Source organism: Mus musculus, chromosome 13 (genome assembly GCF_000001635.26).
Source record: "Mus musculus strain C57BL/6J chromosome 13, GRCm38.p6 C57BL/6J".
NCBI classification, from domain to species: Eukaryota; Metazoa; Chordata; class Mammalia; order Rodentia; family Muridae; genus Mus; species Mus musculus.
In genome coordinates this window covers 63552727-63573028 of record NC_000079.6, presented here as the reverse complement: position 1 = coordinate 63573028, position 20302 = coordinate 63552727, and the positions used below count along the sequence as shown (strand labels likewise).

The following is a 20302-nucleotide window of genomic DNA, read 5'->3' as shown; positions in this document are numbered from 1 at the left end:
AGAAGGGCGGGCGGCGGGGTGGATGCGGCTCCGGGGTGCAGAATAGGGGGCCGTGATAACACGCTCGCTTGTAGCTCGCACGCCGGGACCCCTGCCCCCAAGCCGACTCGGCAGGGAGGAAAGCCGGCTGCGGCGCGCTGGGGGAACAGCTCCGGGGGGGATTTCCCACGGAGGGGGTCGCCTGGGATTCCATTTGCACGCTTGAAAGGGTCGCCACCTTGGCTTCCGCTCTTTGAGCCGGGTGGTGGCTACTGCCTGGCGGGCACAGGCAGCGCGGTTGATGGAAAGGCTAGTGGCGAGAATGACAGCGCCGGGGGGAGGGCAGGGGCTGCTCAAGGGTACGCGCGCGCGCCGCAGACGCTTTTCTGGGCGCAGGGGACGCCAGCTGGAGGGGACCCACGCACCCACACACAGAGCTGGCAGCGGCATGCGCAGACACCTGGCTGAACGCAACACCTAGATTGGAGAGATGCGCCTTCTCAAAGGCGCGGACTCCTCCCTGCTGCGGTTGGTAGGGAGAAAAGAGGCCAAGGGCGCTTTGAGTTCACCGCCCGGCTTGGGTAGAGGAGAGGGGTGTGTGCTGACTCTTGCGCCTACGGAATCGGGCACTCTGGTGCCTGCCACCCATTAAAGAGGTGGGCGGGTGGAGCAATGCCCAGAGCGCTGTGTGCGGCCTCAGGGGAACCTCGAAGTGGGTCTCACTGACCCAGACCCTCATGGAATGAGTTGGTCCCAACTCAGGGACCCCCCTGTTCCCAAATACTGCTTTCGGTGACACGTGGTATGTCTGTCTTCATGTATGGAAGTCCACGTTTAAAATGCCTAATGTGTTTCTGATGTATTTGTCACATAAGAACCACCACAAGGAGTTTTGTCGGGGAATGACACCAGAGACTCGAGTTGTCTTAGACCAGGGTGAGACGATCTTTCCTTTTTATCCTTCCTCTCTTGGCACTAGGCAGAAATAATGACGACCCTTACTGGGTGCCTCTAAATAGTTAATAATTGGACTACTGAGGTCTTGTGGGTGCCTCTAAATAGTTAATAATTGGACCACTGAGGTCTTGTACTACAATAGTCATTTTTCATCCTTCTGTGTGTGTTCAGATTTTTTTTCTTCTTCTTCTTGGCTCCAGTACTTCAACATGCAATTAGTTGCCTCCACAGAGCAAGACAATGCTTTTTGGTGTCATCCTTTGTTACTGTAACTTATTATTTCTGGGTGGTTCTTCAGAATACATTGTTGCCTCAGGTGCATTGTGTCCTGTGTTGTAAAACAAGGGCCCTTCCATTGTGAATGTGTGTGTTCCAGTTGTCACCCAGAGTCCTTCTACCAGGCAATAAAATGCCTTTGAATCCATGGTCTTTTAAAATTAAAATGTTGAACTAAGGTGACACCAATAGACTTTGCCATCTTAATACACCAATTCTCATTTTGAGCATTGGCCTTATTTTTAAACTCATTGTGCAAAGTGTATTTAATTTCTGGTTATAGATTTTTGTCATAATCTGACAAGCTGTTTGAACAGGAGTTAGCACCATTTGGAACTGTTTTGTGAAAAGAGACTGTTTAACAGATTGCTTTGGATTGTCTACAGATAAGGAATTTGTAAGATAAATATGGATTAAAATGCCCACCTTCCCTGTTCTGCCTCCGCCCCATACACATACCTTTTATTTTCTACAGCCTTTGCCACAGTGTATAATGCCCCATTGAGATGTGTAGGCGTGATGTGTAAACCGGATTAGGAGTATGAAAGAAAGACACACAATGAGCTGGAATTGTTTTACTTCCCTTTCATTTCTCATGCCTATATCTCTAATAAATTTGCTCCAGCAGTGGGTCAAAGGGATCATGTTGCTCAGATTCTTTTTCACCCAGGACCAAAGACAGGGAAAGACAGGGAACATTGAAATGCACTGTGTGTGGGGTTTTTTTGTTGTTGTTGTTTTTGTTTTTTGCCAGAGTCAGAGCAGGGTACAGATATAATAGACACAGAGAGGTATGGAAGGGAAAAATGCCTGGGATCTGAGTGTCTCAAGAACACATCTCTATCCATTAAGAGTGGGACAATGTAGCGAAGGAGATATTTAGAGAAGAGGGGCGGGGACTGGGTATAGGGGTCCATATTGATCTTTCTGACAAGTTCATTGAGGGCTCTGCAGTTTGATGACATTCTTAGCAAAAGAATATCAGTAGCTTTTGGTACTGCAAAAAGCTAATTCTTCAAGAATTTAAACCTGCAGAGATTGACTCAGGCATTTCTGGGACCTTCTGCAGGGCACCTCCTCTTGGCTGCCCTCCCCACCCCCAGCTCACTGTAAGCTCCTGGGTCTGTGCTGTGGACCTCTCATTTACTCCTTTGTGGAGTTGGGAGCAGCTTCCCATTAAAGGAGATCAGAGGTAATTAGCAGCATTATTTTGACAAGTTGGCTAGGGCAGTTCCCCTTCCTTCAGCCTGGGGGGGGTAGTGGTGTTGGGGGGGGGGGTTAGTAAGGACAGGAAACTGGAAGTGGAGAGATGTGAAGAGAGTCAAGCCCAGTGGTTTTACATGATTGAGTTTCTGAATCTTTCCTTACCTCCTCCCTGAAACCTTTTTAGGCTCATTTTTTTTGCCTTCTCCTTGCACAGTCTGTATAAATCACAGGTTGCCAATGAGCAAATAAAACATTGGTCTCTACGAAGAAAATGGGGTAAGATGGTGGCAGATTGGCTTAAGATTTAACTCTTATCCAAGCTGCCTTAGAGTTGCCCAGGCCCTATCCTATCACTCCTGTCCTGTATCCGGGGCTACCCATCCATATGTAGAACACTACATCCCCACCTCCACCATCTTTCTGCTACCTTTGTAATATCCATACACAAAGCATCACACCCACTTCCTCTCTATATCCCCTCCTTGCAATAAAAATACTGTAGAATTTAGTATCATATTTGCAATTCTTTGAATTTCTGAAAGGCTGCTGAACTTAATGGGGGGGGGAACTTTATGACTAAGCCTAGGGTCAAATGGCTGGAACATCTTTACCTCTATATGCTGCAGAAATGAGCTACATGATAAAGGATCTTAAAGACTCTTAGAGTTCTGAGAAGTCAGTGAAAAGTTAAACCTCAACATGTTTGGCACTAATAATTTCAAACCATTGGAACATCCTAACTCAAAGGACAGATGCTTTATCTCAAGTGTCATCCTAGCACTTGGACAATCTGATGTCATTTCTGAGTTGTGTGTGGTAGGGCTATGGATATCTGAAGCACTGAACAGAGAGGAGAGGAGACAGCGAGGGAATCCAGAACATTGAAGGAATCTGTCCTGGGTCATGATGGGAAGAAAAATGACAGTTTATATTTTCTATTGAACTTCCTTTGGAAGAGTGGATGGTCACTCAGCTCTGGCTTCACAGAGACTGGCAGCTCCTGCTGGTCAAGGCCCTAAGCTCTCCGTTATTTGGGGAGCCACCAGGCAGAAAGACCCTCAAAGGGACTGTATTGCCAGACACCTTAGCAGGCCTGTCTCCTCCACTCTGCCTCTCAGGTCTGTGGAATCCTTGCAGTTAGCTGGAAGTTAACAAACCCGGTGTGGCTCAGCGGTCCCCTGCACAGGGCATGCATATTAAAGCCGACAAAGCTTACAAATGTAAATAAGGGTAGATTGATTAGGAACAACATTATCGCTGGGAATGTCACACTCACATGCATCAGCAATGAGGCAAATTGGGGGCAGCCTCAGCCCTGACCACCCAAGTCGAGCAGTCTTTTTAGACTGGCTCCTCTTCCCTTTCTTAAAACGTTACAGAAACAAGGCCAATTAGATCCCCAAAGTAATTCATCTCTATGAAAAAAGCAGACCACAGGGGAAGCGGCGGGTGGGGGCTGGGGAGATTAAGATAGCGCTTGTTAGAGAGAGCCTGGGGGTTGCGTCCTGAAACCTACGGGTAGAGTTTACAGGTCAGGACCATTGTCTGGGATGCTGAAAAGTTAACCTATCAAACAGCGGGCGAGGGGTCGCAGAGCGCTGCAAACCTCGGGGTTCCATGTTCAAAACGTTTAAGAATTAAGTCAAACCAAGGGAAAAGCGCCCGAGTGGAAGAGGCTTTGCATAGCTGGGCTAAAGTTTCATTCTAGAATCCAAACAGCTATACTGCAACCCAAGAAGTAAAAAGCTGGAAGAGGGAAACAGTACACGCTTAGGAGTAAAATACTGTAAGGAATTTGAAAAGACAACGTCTATAGAGCGATGCCATACACACAACCAGCTTCAAATTAAAAACAAAACAAAAACCCAGGCTGACCTTTGAACTCGGGATATCACCCTCAACTTTCGAAAAAACAGCCCAATTTCCAAGAGCATGAAATGTGAAAGCTTAATAGTAGTTCACCCCCTTTCTACCTTATGCTGACAACCAACTATCTTAACAGTCATGCTTCCAGCACGTTACTCGACGTTAAGGTAGTTAGTGTCTTTCCCCTCCCCTGCATGCCTTTTCAGGATTTTTCAGTTCTTCCGAAAGTCAGTCTTTCGAAAAATCACGTGCTCCCTGGTGTTAGAAGTTTTGAATTTCCGAGCTGGCCTAACACCCAGGTCCTCTTCTTTACCCCGTGAACACCCCCAAATGCTTCTACTTGGTCTCTGTTCGCTCAGATTCATCACCCCACTTTAGGAACCACACGAATTCTGCGGGTTTGGGATTCAGGATGGCAAGGCGTCCTAGGGAAGCCCGGAAGGAGACGAGGCTAGAGGGGCGGCAGGCTGGGCAGCGATGAAGGACCGCAACGCGATGGGGGTGGGGGAGACCTCACCCTCCACCGCCAGCCCCAAAAGCCGTGTGCTCCGCCGGTGGCCGCGCGCCCCTGCGCGGCCCCTGTCTAACCGCAGCCGGCGCCGCTGAATGGAAGGGCCGGAACGCAGCCATTGGCTGGCAGCTGAGAAGCCGCGCGTTCATTGGGCAACGCGAGGGGGCCGGGCCGCCTTCAGGAATGTACTACGGCGTGTCCGGCACGTCTGTCCGCGGCGGTAGGGCGCGCACACTGCCCGGGGCCAGGGAAGGTTGTGCGCACTGTGATGAGGGCTGGGGCGTGCTGGCCTCGCGCGCGGACCCTGTTACCTGTGCGTCCGCATCACGAGCAGGCCGAAGACAGGAACGCGCGGGCGCGGACGCGCACTAACGCGGGTGCGCGCATGGGCCTCTCGGTCCAGGTCACGTGGTGGAGTAGGCTCCGCCTTCTCCCCCACTCCTCCCCCCCCTTTCCCTCCATCTGGGTTTCTTTCTTTCCTTTTCTTTCTTCTTTTTTTTTTTTTTTTTTTCTTCAATGAACACACACCGTGTGCATCTTAAAGCCACACTGCCCCATTTCACGGGTTCATTTGACTCCTCACTACTCCGGTTCCTTCTGCAGTTCAAGTCGGAAAAGAAAAATAATAGGACGTAGCAGAATCCCGTGTTTCTGGGTCTGGTGTCTACTGCGGGGAGGAGGAACTTCAAAACTTATTGGAGAATGGAATGTGCTTTCTTAAGTGTTATTTTTTTTTTTTCTTAAAGAGCGTAGTTGTGTAGACAGTTTAATTTGTTGCTGGCTCCAACATTCACTCCCCTCCCCACTACGCATTTTTCTTCTTCTTGTTGTTTGTTGTTGTGAATCCCCTGAATGTCTTGGTGACACTGGACACAATATCAGGACAAATCGTAGCGCTCTATGAACAATTTGTTTAAAATGAATTCCACATCAAAGCCTTTATTCTCTTCTACGTCACGCTATTAAATGTTACAGGGTGTGTATCGAGCTTTATTTTGTTTTAAAGTTTAAAACTGACTTTAAGAATGTGATTAATTAATGAGGATCCAGACGAATTCCAAATATCAGGAAATCTCTCATTTCCATTTCTCTGGCCTGCTGAAAAGATTTGCTTTTTATATATTAAAAATTCAAATAAAATAGCAGACTTGTCTGGAGTCTCCTTATAGACGTTTTCAAATTGGACTGTATTGTGTATTGGAGGGGGGCGATAGAGGAGTGAGAGGGGTTTTTAAAAGGGCTGGCTTTTCCCAACATCCTTGCTCGCCTCTTTAACTTTCCATTTTGTTTATCTTAATACGAGGCGTTGTTCCCTGCGAGAGTCTAAGTCTTGCCTTTGGTTATAAAAGAAAAGAGGAGAAAAAAAAATTGGCACACACTGGCGCACTATCCACCACCCTGTCATTATTGGTGCAGGCCTGGGAATTCAAGCCGGACCTCCCAGTATTTGCTGCAGCTTGAGGCCAAAGTGCCTCTAAAAGGGTTTTCTTTGAGGAATCTCAGAAATTGTTTAAGCGCTTAAAAAAATATATTACCTATCCCTCATGTCTATTGCGAGGCAAATGCTCCTGTACGTGTGAGTGTGTGCGTGTGTATGTGTGTCTGTGTGTGTGTGCGCGCGCGCTCGCAAAAGGCGTCTCGAAAAAGAAGACACTGTTGAAAAGAAAAGAAATAAGAAAGAAAGGAGGGGGGAGCATTCCTTAATGGAAGTATTGCATGCGAGAGGGTTGGCGCTGAGCGAGCGCCCCCCCACCCCCAAGCCTGGGATGCACACACGGGGGTTGCCTACCTGGGTGGTCTCTCTACTTTGGTGAGCTGTTGCTAAGCAGCTAATAATAGTCATGTTTGCTGAGTAATTTCTGCCCTCCAAGAGCCAATCGCGTTGCAGAAACCCAAGCCATCTGACAGCCCCGGGGGCGGGAGTTCCAGCCTTTTTCTCTTTCGCTCGCTCTTTCCCCCTCCACCCCCTCCCCTCCTCCTCCTCTTTCTCCAAATGGAGAGAGTTCTTTTTTTTCTTCTTCCATCTCATCTATTGAGTCAAGGAGCTGCTGCGGCCGCTGCCCGCTGCACACACACAGAGCGGAGTCCCCAGGTCCCGGTAGCGAAAGAAGCGCGCGGCGCGGGGGCAGAATGGTCCAGCGGGTCGGTGAGGAGAACAAGAAAGCAGAGTCCGGGACCGAGCAGCCACCGCGAACCCAGCAGCCAGAGAGCGACCAGCCGTTTCAGAAGCCGCCACCGCCAACTCCAGCCGCAGCCGCAGCAGCACCAGCAGCAGCAGCGGCAGCCCCGGCCCGGCATCGTTGAGACTCGCCGGGTACCGTCGCGTCGCCCGCAGCGGGCGCCGAGGGAGCCGGCGCGAGCGGCGGGGGTCTGCGCGCGCCTTCTGCCGTGAAGGGGTCGCGGCGCGGGGCGGGGACGTCTGGGGGGGACTTGGGGACCGCGAGGCGCGCCCTGGAAGCGCCGGCTCTCGCCTTCCCGCGAGCTGGATGTGGGCAGCGGCGGCCGCAAAGACCTCGGGACTCACGCGCAATGTGGCAATGGAAGGCGCAGGGTCTGAGTCCCCGGCAGCGGCCACGGCCGCAGCACCCGCAGCGCCCGCCGTGTGAGCGGCAGCAGCGGGTCTGTCACCCGGAGCCGGAGTCCCCGGCGGCCAGCAGCGTCCTCGCGAGCCGAGCGCCCAGGCGCGCCCGGAGCCCGCGGCGGCGGCGGCAACATGGCCTCGGCTGGTAACGCCGCCGGGGCCCTGGGCAGGCAGGCCGGCGGCGGGAGGCGCAGACGGACCGGGGGACCGCACCGCGCCGCGCCGGACCGGGACTATCTGCACCGGCCCAGCTACTGCGACGCCGCCTTCGCTCTGGAGCAGATTTCCAAGGTGCACTTCTGTCCCCTCCTCCCTCTTCACTTTTCCCTCTTCTTCCTCCTTGGGATCCCTGCCACACAGACACACACACACACTCCTGAGAAAGCAGCAGACAAGTGAAGGTTGAAAAATTCAAACCCTCCCTCCGGACTTTGGAGGAAAGGGCTGTCTGAGGTCCGCAGGGGGTGGAGGGGTGCCTGTGTGTGTGCGTGCGTGTGTGTGGTGTGTGCGCGCGCACACGCCCTCCCTGGTGTGCCTTTTCCGGAGCTTTGGAAACCGTCCTGAGTGGACCACCTCCAGGGCGGCCGCAATGCGGCACTGCCTTCGGCCCCAGCGCCTTTCTCCCGCGCCCCTGCCCACGGTTGCAGCCTAAAGTTCGGCGTTGCCACATTTCTTAACCTCTTTGAGGGGGAGGCGGAGTGGAGAGAGGCGGAGAGAGACAGAGGGGAGGGAGCCAAAGTAAAGGTGGTTTCCTTTTTTGGCAGCCGGTTCTGCTTTCGTTGAGCTTGAAATCTCTGCTCCCTTAAAAATTATTCTCGGGAGAGGACGTCCCCTCTCTTCCAGGTCTTGGGCCGCCTCTTCTCCCAGCCTGCCGGGGAGGGGGGCAGTTGTAAACAAGTTGCCACCTTAAATCTTCGGTACGGGTGTGCGGAACGGCCGGGTTCATTGTGTTTACGAGGCTGGCTGAAATGTGTGGAATCCGGGGAAGGCAAGCACCTAGCCTGGGGCCCGCAGGGGCCCTGGCCAGCACCCCGGGCTCCGCCGCCCGGAGAGCAGCCTGCGCCCAGCCAGGACCCCCGCCGGCGCCGGCCTGGGCCTCTTCCTTGTGCACTCGGCTATTTTAAAGAGTTCACCAGGAGGGAATGGGAGAGGGAGGAAAGATCCTTGTGGCCGCCCTCTTCCGAGCACAAATAGTGTAAGTTGTAGATGGCTGCCGCATTTCCTAACTGAGCTCCCGCGGTGTCTCCTAAGGCTGTGGAAAAGAGTGTGGACCGAACTCTGGCTGCGGGGCTCACCACGTGGACCTCGCGTACAGCCACACCGGGGCCAGATGGACCACGGTTGCTGTAGATTGTCCCTAAGTGCGCTTGCGCCCTTCACTCGGCCTCCGGGGCACTGGAGGAGGCCACAGGCTGGAGCAGGACTTAGGGAAGGGGGGACGTTTCCTGGGGGTTCTTTAGTGTTGGGCTTCTCGGCTAGGATCACTCAGGCCCTCCCTCCAGGTCCCCGGTACTAAACCATGGCTGCTGGTGGTGGCTTCTCAGTTAGCCTCTCTCCCCAGCACCCCAAGTCTCATTCAGGACTGGCGCTCAGGCCACGCGTGGGGGCGCCCCCTGGTCCCTAGAGTACAGTTCCCACGCTGCAGTCTCACTGATTTACAACCAAGGCCCCCACGCCCCCAGGGCTTCCTCTGGATGGTCCTGGTTCCAGTCCGAGGGAGAGGCATTGCGCCGCGGGCGCCCACGCCCCACACTGCTGTCCAGAGGGGATCCCCGGGCGGGTGTGCGGGGGACAGCGATTCCCCGGCGTTCACTCCTCCCTTCTGCTTCGTCCCCAGGGGAAGGCTACTGGCCGGAAAGCGCCGCTGTGGCTGAGAGCGAAGTTTCAGAGACTCTTATTTAAACTGGGTTGTTACATTCAAAAGAACTGCGGCAAGTTTTTGGTTGTGGGTCTCCTCATATTTGGGGCCTTCGCTGTGGGATTAAAGGCAGCTAATCTCGAGACCAACGTGGAGGAGCTGTGGGTGGAAGGTAAGCGATCAGGCGCCGCTAGCGCGTCCTTCGTCTTCCTTCCCTTTACTGTGTTTGATGAAGATATTTGCCAGCATGCACCTAGAGCCTCCTTGTAGCCAACGAGAAGCCCTTGCCCGCACCAGGGGCGACTGTTTATTGTTTGCATGGCTGGCCAGTAGCCAGGCCCGCCCGACAAAGGCCGCGCTGTAATCTACTCGGGGCGCTGCGCTTTGCTAGGTGTGGTGGGAGAGAGTGGCGGGGGCGCAGAGGCCCTGCGCGGGACGGACCACTCCGCAGAGCCGTGGGGGTGGTCCCCGAAGCTCGCCACAGCTGCCTGCCTGGCTTTGGCCCGGGAGCCGCGGCCCGGGAAAGGCCTCTCTGATCCGGGAGCCTGAGCTCGGCTTCTTTACCCCCACCCCCCACCCACCCACTGTGTCTGCGGTGAAAGGAGAGGGGGGTGGAGGGCAAGGCCACCCCTCTGGCTGCAGGGAGTGTGCGCGCCCCCGGGGCGCGCAGGGGGCGGGCGCCTCGCGGGCCTGCGGAGGCGGCCGCGTGTGTGGTCCTGTTTTTGGACTGCTTTCAACTCTGGGGGAAAAAAACATTTGTCTCAAGGTACCAAAGGGGGGTGGGGGGAGTTGAAAAAAATAGTAAAGCACAAACTGGAACGCATGTTTGCAAAGTAGATTAATGTTTTCTCGCGGGTGGGGGGGCTTTTTAAATGGAATTATTCTTGGGGGTGGTTGCATTTGTTAAGCTTGCAAGTGTGTGTGTATTTTAAAAGAAAGCAAGTTTGATGGGAGGGGCCACGGGAGCTTCCCTCGGTGTGTGTGTGTGTGTGTGTGTGTGTGTGTGTGTGTGTCTTTTATCCAAGTGCCTCGATTTGGAAGGGGAGGGGTTGGGGACCTGCTTTATAAAAGGACTTGTAAATTGAAAATAGGTTTTCCATTTTTCCCCACCCCACCACCGTGGAATCTTTTTGCTCTTTGTGATTTTAGGCTTTCTTTTTTCCTTCGTTCTTTGTTAGTGTCTCAGTTATCTCTTTGAAAAGTACCAACCCCTTGTTTGAAAACATTTTAGCTTCTGGCAAACACTGCTTTGAGCATCAGAGTAGTTGGGCAGATGTTTCAACCCCAAATATTTGGTACATGCCTACTGCAAGCCACCCAGGACAGAATTTTGAAACCAGGGTTAATGAGTAATTTCTTAGGTCACCAGTTTCAGGATGCTCTTGGAAACTAACCTTCCAGAATATTCTGTTACCTTAGCTTTCACTATTTTTGCAAAACTAGTGGTGGAGTATTTAGTTGGAAAGTAACAAAATAATAATCCTAATCTTTAAGAGCAGAGCACATTCCTGCCTTGAGTAGCTTGGTTAATGAATACAAGTGTCTTTTGGATTGATTCCATTAGGTAATTTACCCCACTTTGCTTCCTTGTCATTGGTAGTTCAGAGAATAGTTTTATTGAGCACTGACTATGTCCCTGGCAACAAATTTCCTTAGTATCTCTAGTGTTCCTGACCCTGTGCTAGGCACTGTGATGGAGACATTGCACAGTGCCCTGTGCTTCAGACTACAGGAATTCAATGCATTTTCACTGAGTATAGGCTCCCACTTGAACTGTTTCATGAAAGTTAAATTAGGAGAAAAAAAGGCCTTAGTAGATGTCTTGAGGTAGGCAGGGGTACTGGAGAGACAGGAAGCAAGAGAGTATTGGCGGGAACAGGCCACCCCCTGCAAGGTCCTGGAAAGTTAAGTTAACCAGCAGAACGTAAGGTCCTAGGCACAGAAACTGACCAGCAAGACTATAGAGCAGAAGTTAAGCTAATGGCTCCACAGTTGGCTTTTTCCAGGCTGATGAGCACCATGGCCTTGCAACAGTTTGGTTTTTAGTAGTTGGAGATGCTGTTTCCATAAGTTTTAACAAGCTTACAGAGGTAGTAGAGTTTTCTTAACATTGTTTCAAGAATGATGAAAGACTTAGGTAGAGCGACTCCACCTGTCTAAGTGGAAGATGTTCAGTAAGGAGGACACACCTGAGGCAGACACCCACCCCTACCCACTTCCCCCCTCCTGCTTTTGGTATCTTGATAGTTTGTTTGTTTTCTGCTAATACAGCTATGGAACCTAGGGCACCACCATGTTAGGCAAATCCTCCTTCTCTGAGCTACACCCCAACTCTGGCTAGGCTTAGAGGCCTTAGCTCCTTTCTGCATTGCCATTTTAGTATGGCTCATTGGTTCTTGGGCCTAACACTTTACCTTACAAGTCAATAAAATATCCGTGACTTTAATTTTAGGACATGATGGTATATGAATGTAATATTTCATATAATAGGTGTCTCTCTGTTCAAATGAGAATCATATGATAACTAGGAGTGTGGTCTGCAGGTCCCTTCATGTTCATTTTGCTTTCCATTGATTTAGGTCATTTAGTCTGACACTGCCTTGGCCTCATTCATTCATTCATTCATTCATTCAACTCTTGCCTTCGCAAGAAGCATGTTTCATAAATGTAGTTAAGCGCATCGAGGAGAGCATTTGATATGGTATCAAATTTAGTGTTCAGCAGTCAGAACACCGCGAGTCCCTGCTTTGAGGAATACATGTCTGATGGTTGTGGTGGTCATTGAATTCAAATGAGCAGCAGGCCCTAGCTTAGGTTCCTGCTTCCTCTTTGCTTCAGTCTCTTAGATAATTTCTTCGTCACTGTCATCTGTTACAGGATGCTCTCTTCAGATTCAGGGTGTGATTCCAGGAGCACACACAGACCAGGCAAGGGGAGTCTTACATGTCCCCAGCTAAGCAACAGAAGAAAGGAAAGACTTCCGGTTTAAGGGAAAAGGGAAGCTGGGAAACCGAGGGACGGTTTGGAAAGTTTGATATTCCTCCTGTCAGTCATTAAAAAAAAAAACAAAAAAACAACCTGTGATGAGTTGCCTCTGTGCTTGTGTGTATATGTCTGCACACAAGCTTACTGGGTGTGTTTTATCTTCCAAAATATTTTTAATATAGCCAGGAAAATTAAGGAACATCCTGACGTCCATATCCTGGCCTTGCCTTTCCACAGTTTAACATCCTGAAGAAATGTAGCTTATGAATCATCCATTCACCACAGAATCAAGAATCCATTTCCCTTGCTCCCCTCGTCACAAACACACACCATACATGCATGCCTAAGTGATAACTTTTTTGATCTGTTAAGATGTTGGTATAACGATTGCCTTTCAAGAAACTGACCATTATATGTGAAGTACCGCCACCCTGAGTCTTAGGATGTTTTGTTTTGTTTTGTTTTGCACGATATAGATGTCAACAGAAGTTTACTTGTGAAGGGACAAAAAAAGTTTTGATAAAGACCCTGCTGTAGTTGGGCACCTACTGTCAACAAAAACCCATGATGGCACCAGAAACATAGAAACATGAGTGGTTGTTTCCAAGTGGAAGTATTTGGTCAGTGTGGGTTCTCTGTGCCCAGTCTGCACTAGGCACTGCCCAAACTCCTGAGAAATGTTGATGACGGTCGGTCTGTAGACAAGTCTGTAGGTAGTTAGTTGCCAGGATGTTGGGGAAATCAGTGAAAGCTTCCAGGATGGCCCCAGGCTTGAGAAGGTGGAGGTGAGGGACATTCTAGGCAGAAAAAGGAGGGTGGGTGAAGGCTCAATAGATAATTTGTGGGTGGCCTTCAGTGTTCGCTTTCCAGAGATAGGGTGAATGAAGTGAGGGGCAGGCATCTGGTAGCTCGGAATGTCTCCAGGGATGGGTCCATGGAGAGTGGCTGGGGCCTGCAGGCGATTTCAAGATGCTGTCCTGGGTCTGTGGTTCTGGTACCCTTCCTGATACTGGAAGTGCTTGCATTTGCGTCTCAGGGAACGGATTTATTTATTTACTTTTTTTTAACCTTGCCCATTTTTTTCAGTGGTGTTTCTTTTGGCAGATCTGTCCTTCTGGTCCCCCTAATCGGTTTTTCTTTCGTATCCCACCCCCCATCCCCCTCCAGCTTTCTGTCACAAGTTTGTTGTCAAGGTACTCCTGTGACAGAATCTTCATTTATCTCCCCGAGATAAAAGCTTAGGCGGCCTCTGGCCTCCTTCTCTGAAAAGGGCAACAACCTTGAAATGACTCCATATTGCCTTGGTGTTTGGTTGTTAAGGGCTTTAAGGCAGTATCAGGGAGGAGGATGAAAATTTATTAAAGAGAAATGGAGGATTCTACTTAAAAAAAAAACAGACTCATTTGATGGGCAGTCACACCCTCAGGTCTGCATGTGTGTTTTCTGCATACTTTGCACAGTTAGAACCACCATCCTTCATTTGCTCAGCCTTGGCACTCTAGCCATTTGGATCTGGATAATCCTCCACTGTCAGAGGCTTTACACCCTAGAGGGTGCACATCAGAGCCCGTGGACTCTCCTGACAAGGTGCCAGCATCAAGGATAACCTTCCCAACCTTCCCATTCATTGCTAGATGATGCTCCAGTTGAGAACCACTGAGTTGAACGATGAATGACTGGGTAGAAGACCTGGGCTTTGCAGGTCTAATTGGGCCTGCAGAGGTGCTACTCTGTGTGTGTCTCTGCACAGTTTGATGAACAAGAGGAGGTCATTCCAAGAGCAAATGCACACACAGGAGAGGAGTGAGCAAATTGTTGGTATTCCCTTTGTACTTAGAGAAAAATAAGTGACAAGTGGAAACTACCAATTTGGAAAAAAAAAATAGCAGGTGGTTCAGGTATCCCACACACAGGGCAGTTGGTGGGCTCTGAGCCTATCCCTATGCTGCCCACCATTCTTGATCACTCATAAGCCAATTTGGACCATGGACTGTTTCAGATACATCCAGCGCCGCTAGGAGCTTCCAGGAGATGACAGCTTCCAGATGTATGGGCTGCCTGGTCCGTGTGTTTAGGTTATACACCACAGCTGATGCTAAGATTAATGCTGGCTGGAGAGCTAGGGAGATTGGTCTGCCTTTCCACAACGCCATGTTTATATTTCATTTGGATTTCTCCTTCAGTGCTGACCTGCCTGTGACCCCCGGGTCCCCATCCTCTAGGGAGGAGGTGGTACTTATTTGCTCTTGCTTAACTTCTGGCTGGAGGGTAAAGAGGGGATTCCAAGTTCTGAAGAGAAGCTCGTGCGTGCAGAGAGGGGCTTCTTGTGGCTGCCTCCCACACAGTGAGTGCCTGAGTGTAAGCCCCTGAGACTGTGCTTTCGCTCAGGAGGTGATGTGCCAGGGCTTTTAAATACAATGTTTTACAATTATTTTGAAGGAAACCAGATTTTTGTGGAAGCCATTTTGCATGAAAGCCTTTCACCTCTTGGCAACACTGTTTTGACAATTTGGGGGTGGGGGTGGGGAATGAGGAGATTATCTGTAAAAATCGCTATATCCCTAGTATTCTCATATTGTGCTATTGTTTCCAGTGTCTATAGGCTCTGACAGACTGCTTCCTCTTCCCTCCTATCTTTTGTCGCCCACCCTTAGCCCCCTTGCTTCTACCCACTCACTCCTAAACTGCTCAAGTTCATTTCCTCCCAAGTGAGTCAGATCTGAAAAGGTCTTCTGTCTGGGCCGTTAGGAAGGAATTAGTAGATGTGTTCTTTTTGCGCAGTGGGGTGAGAGACGTTAGCCCCAGAGCCATCATATACTACGGTTATGGTGGGCTCTGTGGTTAAACATTCTGTTAGGTTTTGATCATTAGAAGCGTTGCTTTTCCTGATGAGGATTCCTGACATTGTTGCAGACTTCTAAGTAACTTTTTATAAAGTAACTTCAGGACCTATGGACGTGTTCTTCCTGTGTATGTAAAATGGGCAGAGTATATGAAGTAAGTCTTAACTCCTGTCCTTCTTGTGGCATAGGATGTTAGGGAGAATTGGGCCCTGTAGCATCCCTGAACTGCTAAGTGAGACACAGGGTGACATCCCACCCAGGCTCCTCACTTTCGCCTTTCCCTGAGTGGAACACCCACCAGAACTAGTGGGAACAGGAGCTTGGATAGAGACAGGAGAGGACTGATTTTCTTATCCAAATTTTGGCTGACCCCATAGCCTTAGATGTTTCATCCTCATGAGGTCTCTGTTGACATCCCAGAGGTCAAAGGGCCTTCTGGGAAAGCCAGTTCAGTATGGACAGAAGGAGGAAGCTCTTGGAATAGTCTCAGTGGGAACGTTTTTTTTGAAGCACAGATACATTTAGGATTGCCCTGTAAATAAATACAAACCCTTCCTGTTGTTGTGTTGCTGCTGCTGCTGCTGTTTCCTGCCAGTCTCTAGATTTGGGCACCTTACAGGGGTTTCTTGCTTTCAAATCAGATTTGGATCCTTTTATATTAGACTGATAGTCCCTTTGTGTTACATAGTATTAATTTTTTTTCTGTGTATCAGCATCTAAGTAGATGTAGCAGAAAAAGAAAAAAAAAGCCTTCCTAGACAGTAAATGTTGCTATTGAGAGGCTGCCTGAATGTTGGCAGGTGTGCAGGAGCCTATTGTCCAGAAAGTTGCATACCATCCCTTTCCCCTGGGAGGGGAGGTGTCGGGATTTAATTGGAGTTTAGAGCATAGTTGGCAAAACAGTTGCCTTGTGTTAGGGAAACCATTTCTTGGTTGACAGTCAGGTACCTGCTAATGAAAGACGACTTTGTTGGAGGGATTTAATGTGAGAAGGCAGGACCTTACTTGTAATCCTGAAGTCCAGGTGTGAATTGACTTGAATAGTCCCAATGTGGATGGAAGTGGGTCCCACATGGGGGACCACATACCTGTGGGTCCCCACATAGAAGTGAGGCCAGTGAAAAAGCGGGTCCCTGTGCACATCACAATATGTGCTTTATATTCCTCTTGTTGGGATAAATGAAAAGAAGCAGCTGTAAATGTACTTTGTTTAGCAGCTGAGATGCTTTCCAGCTCTTGATGAGACATGGACAGAAGAAAGCAAAAGAAACTGGAAATGGGCTTTCAGTCAGTGTGCTTAAGGGCTTCTGGCTACTAGCTCAGGGATCCTGCCCAAAAATGCCAGATGTATTACATAGTCAAGGATTGCAATGTAAACACTGCTCTGTGCCACGAGGCAGGGTGGTCCATCTCCTACTTAAGAAAGCAGGAGACCCAGAGGAGCAGAGCAGCCCTTGGCTAGCTGACCACTGAGCACAGTGGTTCTGCTTGGGTTAGGGGCTGCACAATCAAGATTTGGAAGTCTAAAACCCAGATAAATTAACACCTTGAAAGGCAACTAACAGCCACCTGTTGATGCCGTAGAGAAGCAACTTGCCTCTTGAGCTGGAGGTTGGAGATGTGGCTCAGTAGTTCAGTACTTGCTAGCATTCTCAAAGCTATGAGTTCAAGTCTCACCAGTGTTCTCAAAAAAAAAAAAGTTGAGTATGGGGGTTGGGAATGAGTAGGAAGAAAGCTAAGTCCTCCAAGAAGCATCTTTAAGTCGTGAACATCATTTTTGCCATCTGCTCTTAAATTGAAAGGTGAGAGGAAGCTAGGCCAAGAGAGGCCAGCTCTCTTCCGGACCTCCTACAGTGTTAGAGAAAGCCTGCTGGGTTGGTTCATCTTGGTTTAAGCTCAAGATTTATCACAAGGCTGCTGTGATGTAGCAATGGGAGGTGGCTTAAGATACCTTGTCAGATGCATGGCTTACAGGTCGGCTGTGCTTTCTAGAGGGAAGTCAGGATACTGCAAAAGGCCAAGAGGGGAGGTAACCGGGCACCTCCAGCTCCTGTCCACTAAGGTGTGTTTTTACAGTGCGGCAGACAGTTAGAGATTGGAAGGTCTAGAGAGACCTCAGAACTTGTACTCAGCAGTCCTCAGAAGAACCAGACTCACAGTTAAGGGGGGTTAAGAAAAAAAAAAAAAAGGAACATGTTTTGTGAGTTAGGAGGAAATCGGATTTTGGCGATTGTTAAAATAACTGCTCTAATATTTTCCTGATTTAAGAAATCCATCCGTAGCATGCTCGGGAAGCGCTCCTTTAAGAAATGGTAATAGTAAAAACAGGAAATTTGAGATTACAGAAAATAGAGGCTTCTTGACTCCCTGTCTTTCCCTCCTCATCACCCCCCCAATCCCCCCACCCTCCCCGGTCTGCCAGTCTTCCCCACCCCCACCTCTCCCTCCCACACTCCTCAGTTTTTTTTTTCTCCTTTAGTGGGAAACAAGAAACCTTCACAGAATAGAGGTAAACATCCCGCATGCCTCCTTTTAAATACTCTAAGGAAGAAAATGCCAAAATACTTTTTCGTTGCTGCCTACGAGGTTATTTCTTCTCACCTGCTGCTGCTTGGTGTGTTCTTGGAACAGTATTAAGTTAAAAAGATGTCAAGTGTGCTTCATCATTTTTAATCTGTATGTGGTCCAGGGAAAGCATGTCTGATCCCTTGTTCAGTTGCAACCCTCACTTGCCAATTCGAGAGCTCTGAATTGGGAGTATCTGTTATTGCTCTCTCTAGAGATTTGGGGGATAGGATGACCCCTTTTTTTTCCTTCTTTTTTTTTCTTCTTCTTTTTTTTTTAAATAGGCTACAGTTTCACATGGGCTCCCCAAAGAAATCTCTCTCCCTTTTTGTTCCCCATACCAATTGATTTATCATTTTGCTTGCAAGCAGATCCAGAATGTTAGGGCAAGAACACACTCACTTTTTTCTCGTAACTTTTTTGTTGCGGGCCGAAACCAGTTGACTTGAATAAATTTTTCTGAGCCCTGAATGTAGCCAGCAACGTGGAAAAATCTTGCCATTCAGGGCCGTCTGAATGTACATTTCAGCCACACAGTAAGCTGCATTGGTAAGCACTGGACTGCTAAATACAACCATTTTTCGCAGCAGCGAGTTAGACAGGTGATTAGCATAATTAGCACGGAGCAGCTATACATATGGTAATGTTGAGTGTGTAAGTGCCAGCTGCGGAGTAAAATTTATGTCAGGGGTCGGCAGGGCTGTGCGAAAGTATTGTGTCCCAGCTGCAGGTCAGGGCCGCCAAAGCTTACCTCCTTTTCTGTCCTTGGTGAATACGCCAAACAGAAGAGAAAGACAGAAATATAACAGATAGTGCTTTGATGGAACAGCTCGGTTCTGTGCGAGAGGGACGGTCCTGTAACATTGCACACGCATGCACATGCTTGCACACACTAGCAGACATCCCATGATATTGAGTTCTCCACAAATGATATTTACCTCAAGCAGGTCTTCATGAGTGGCTATGGACAGGTTTAGGTGGGGAGATAGACCTGAGGTCGTTTCCTGGAAGAATTTTAGGTGCTGAGCTCAGCTATAAAAGGAGCTAAAAGTTGTGGTTTTGTGCTTGTTTCTTCATTCCCTGCTCTACCTTCTTACCCACATTGTTTTCCTTCACCTTAAATGTGGGGAGAGTTCCCTGCTGGTTGGGGTACTGCTTTCAGCTTTAGGAAAAGGGGACTGCCTTAGACTTTTGAGCTTTGACCAAAGGACAAGTTTTCATTGGTGGGACTCTGCCCAAACTTGTCTGGTTAGAGGGAAAGGTGTGTGTGTGTGTGTGTGTGTGTGTGTGTGTGTATTTTACCCTCCTGTGGACAGTATAGCATTTCCTTTTCTATCTGTAATCACTGTTAGACCCACTAAATTTTTCACTGATAAAATAGAAAAAAAAAAAAAAAAACTCAAAAAAACCAAACAGGGTCCTTGTTTGAAAGGACAGCCTTGAACCAGCTCACACTTTGAAATCTGTTGGGGAGTGCAGTGGGGTGTTTATACATTCTCCACTCAAAGCATATTTTTCCTCTGTTCTCCCCTCCCACACTTTTTTGGTTGGTGGCTGAAAGCAGTGGTAGTGTTGACAGAATATAGTTCACACACCACGCTGACCCGGTGATGAAACTTCCTCCTGGCACCAGGGGGTCCTTATGTCCTGGCCCCTAATCCAGCTAATCCTGACGGCAACAAAATCATGAAAGTGGCCCCCAGTGCTGCATGTGTCCCTGCACGGATGCACAGGGATGCACAGGGAAGGCCAGTGTAGGGATTCCCAGAGGCCAGGGAGTTTGCCTGCTCATGGGAAAGTGGCTAGATAGAGGCTTTCAGAGGACTGGCTGACACACATGATGTCAGCATCACTAAGAAGGGACTTGGAGTTGGTGTCATGCCACAGCCATGGCTAGCCAGCAAATACTCCGGGTTTTGTTGCTTTCTGTTTTTATTTCATTGAGACAGAGTCTCATGTAGCTGAGGGTGGCTTTGAACTCCCTACTCACAGGATCACCAGGCTTATGGTTGTGTATGCTAGGTAGTCACAAGCCCCTTTTTATTATTTACTTAGGTTTTTTTTTTTTTTTTTTTTTGAGACAAGTGTCACACTGTGTGCCTTGAGTGACCTGGAACTTGCTTTGTAGACCCAGGCTAGCCTTATACTTACAGAGATTTGCCCGCCTCTGCCTCCCAAGTGCCGGTGTTTAAAGGCATGTGCCACCTTGCCAGGCAGCCCTTTTTATTTTTTTAAAATTAAGCCCTCAGACCTTAATGTAATTACTTGTGTTGGTTTCTGGTTCTACTGCCTGGAGGAGTTGGACCTCCTTCCTTAGCGTCTGCTTTTCTACAGAATGACCGGGCTTGATTTGTAGTGCATTCAGGTGAGGTGGTGGTCTTCCTAGCTTGGGGCACTTCAGAGACTGGTAAGCACGCAGTAAGGAAAACAGGATGTATCTGGCTGGGCCGTTTAGGAAGTCTGGAAAACACTGTAGTTTGGTTTGGGTGAGAACGCATGTTGGGTGTCCATGAAGAAGGGGCCACCAACAGCCGTAGGACTGCTGTGGGCCACAGGCCTGGTGGCAGAGTGCTGGTGGCAGAGCACTGGGCTGACCTGATTGCATCCGACAGGGCCAGTGGGTTGGTCTCAAGGAGAGCCATTCAGAGGAAGCAGCCCTGGTGAGGCTGGTAACA

The 20302-nt window shown here is 49.3% G+C and overlaps 1 protein-coding gene across 2 annotated transcripts in view, besides 7 other annotated features; it reads left to right on the top strand.

Annotated features, from left to right (window-relative positions):
- Window positions 1-20302, top strand: part of Ptch1 (patched 1) — a 65133-nt gene that overhangs the window by 432 nt on the left and 44399 nt on the right. Inside the window, exons 1-2 of one of the 2 annotated variants that reach the window (NM_008957.3) lie at window positions 7294-7667; window positions 9214-9406. In NM_008957.3, coding sequence (NP_032983.1) covers window positions 7509-7667; window positions 9214-9406 — 352 coding nt within the window. In that variant the 5' untranslated portion in view covers window positions 7294-7508. Of the gene's footprint in view, window positions 1-7293; window positions 7668-9213; window positions 9407-20302 lie in introns of those variants that run through there. The other variant, NM_001328514.1, reaches the window with a different exon arrangement.
- Window positions 3186-4247: an enhancer, noted in NCBI's record as "Hh enhancer overlapping Ptch1 peak 3 from PMID:17442700". NCBI's record gives its function as "Hedgehog-responsive enhancer that can activate a minimal SV40 promoter in transfected C2C12 myoblasts" and the evidence as "EXISTENCE:reporter gene assay evidence [ECO:0000049][PMID:26912062]".
- Window positions 3186-10186: a biological region, named in NCBI's record as "Ptch1 Hedgehog-responsive enhancers".
- Window positions 3736-3747: a protein binding site, noted in NCBI's record as "conserved Gli motif in Ptch1 peak 3". NCBI's record gives the evidence for it as "EXISTENCE:chromatin immunoprecipitation evidence [ECO:0000226][PMID:17442700]".
- Window positions 6556-6735: an enhancer, noted in NCBI's record as "Ptch1 peak 2 region based on Gli1 ChIP". NCBI's record gives its function as "Hedgehog-responsive enhancer that can activate a minimal HSP68 promoter in ventral forebrain, midbrain, hindbrain, spinal cord and notochord of transgenic mice, or a minimal SV40 promoter in transfected NIH3T3 fibroblasts" and the evidence as "EXISTENCE:reporter gene assay evidence [ECO:0000049][PMID:17442700]".
- Window positions 6585-6596: a protein binding site, noted in NCBI's record as "conserved Gli motif in Ptch1 peak 2". NCBI's record gives the evidence for it as "EXISTENCE:chromatin immunoprecipitation evidence [ECO:0000226][PMID:17442700]".
- Window positions 9818-10186: an enhancer, noted in NCBI's record as "Ptch1 peak 1 region based on Gli1 ChIP". NCBI's record gives its function as "Gli1-inducible enhancer that can activate a minimal SV40 promoter in transfected NIH3T3 fibroblasts" and the evidence as "EXISTENCE:reporter gene assay evidence [ECO:0000049][PMID:17442700]".
- Window positions 9943-9951: a protein binding site, noted in NCBI's record as "conserved Gli motif in Ptch1 peak 1". NCBI's record gives the evidence for it as "EXISTENCE:chromatin immunoprecipitation evidence [ECO:0000226][PMID:17442700]".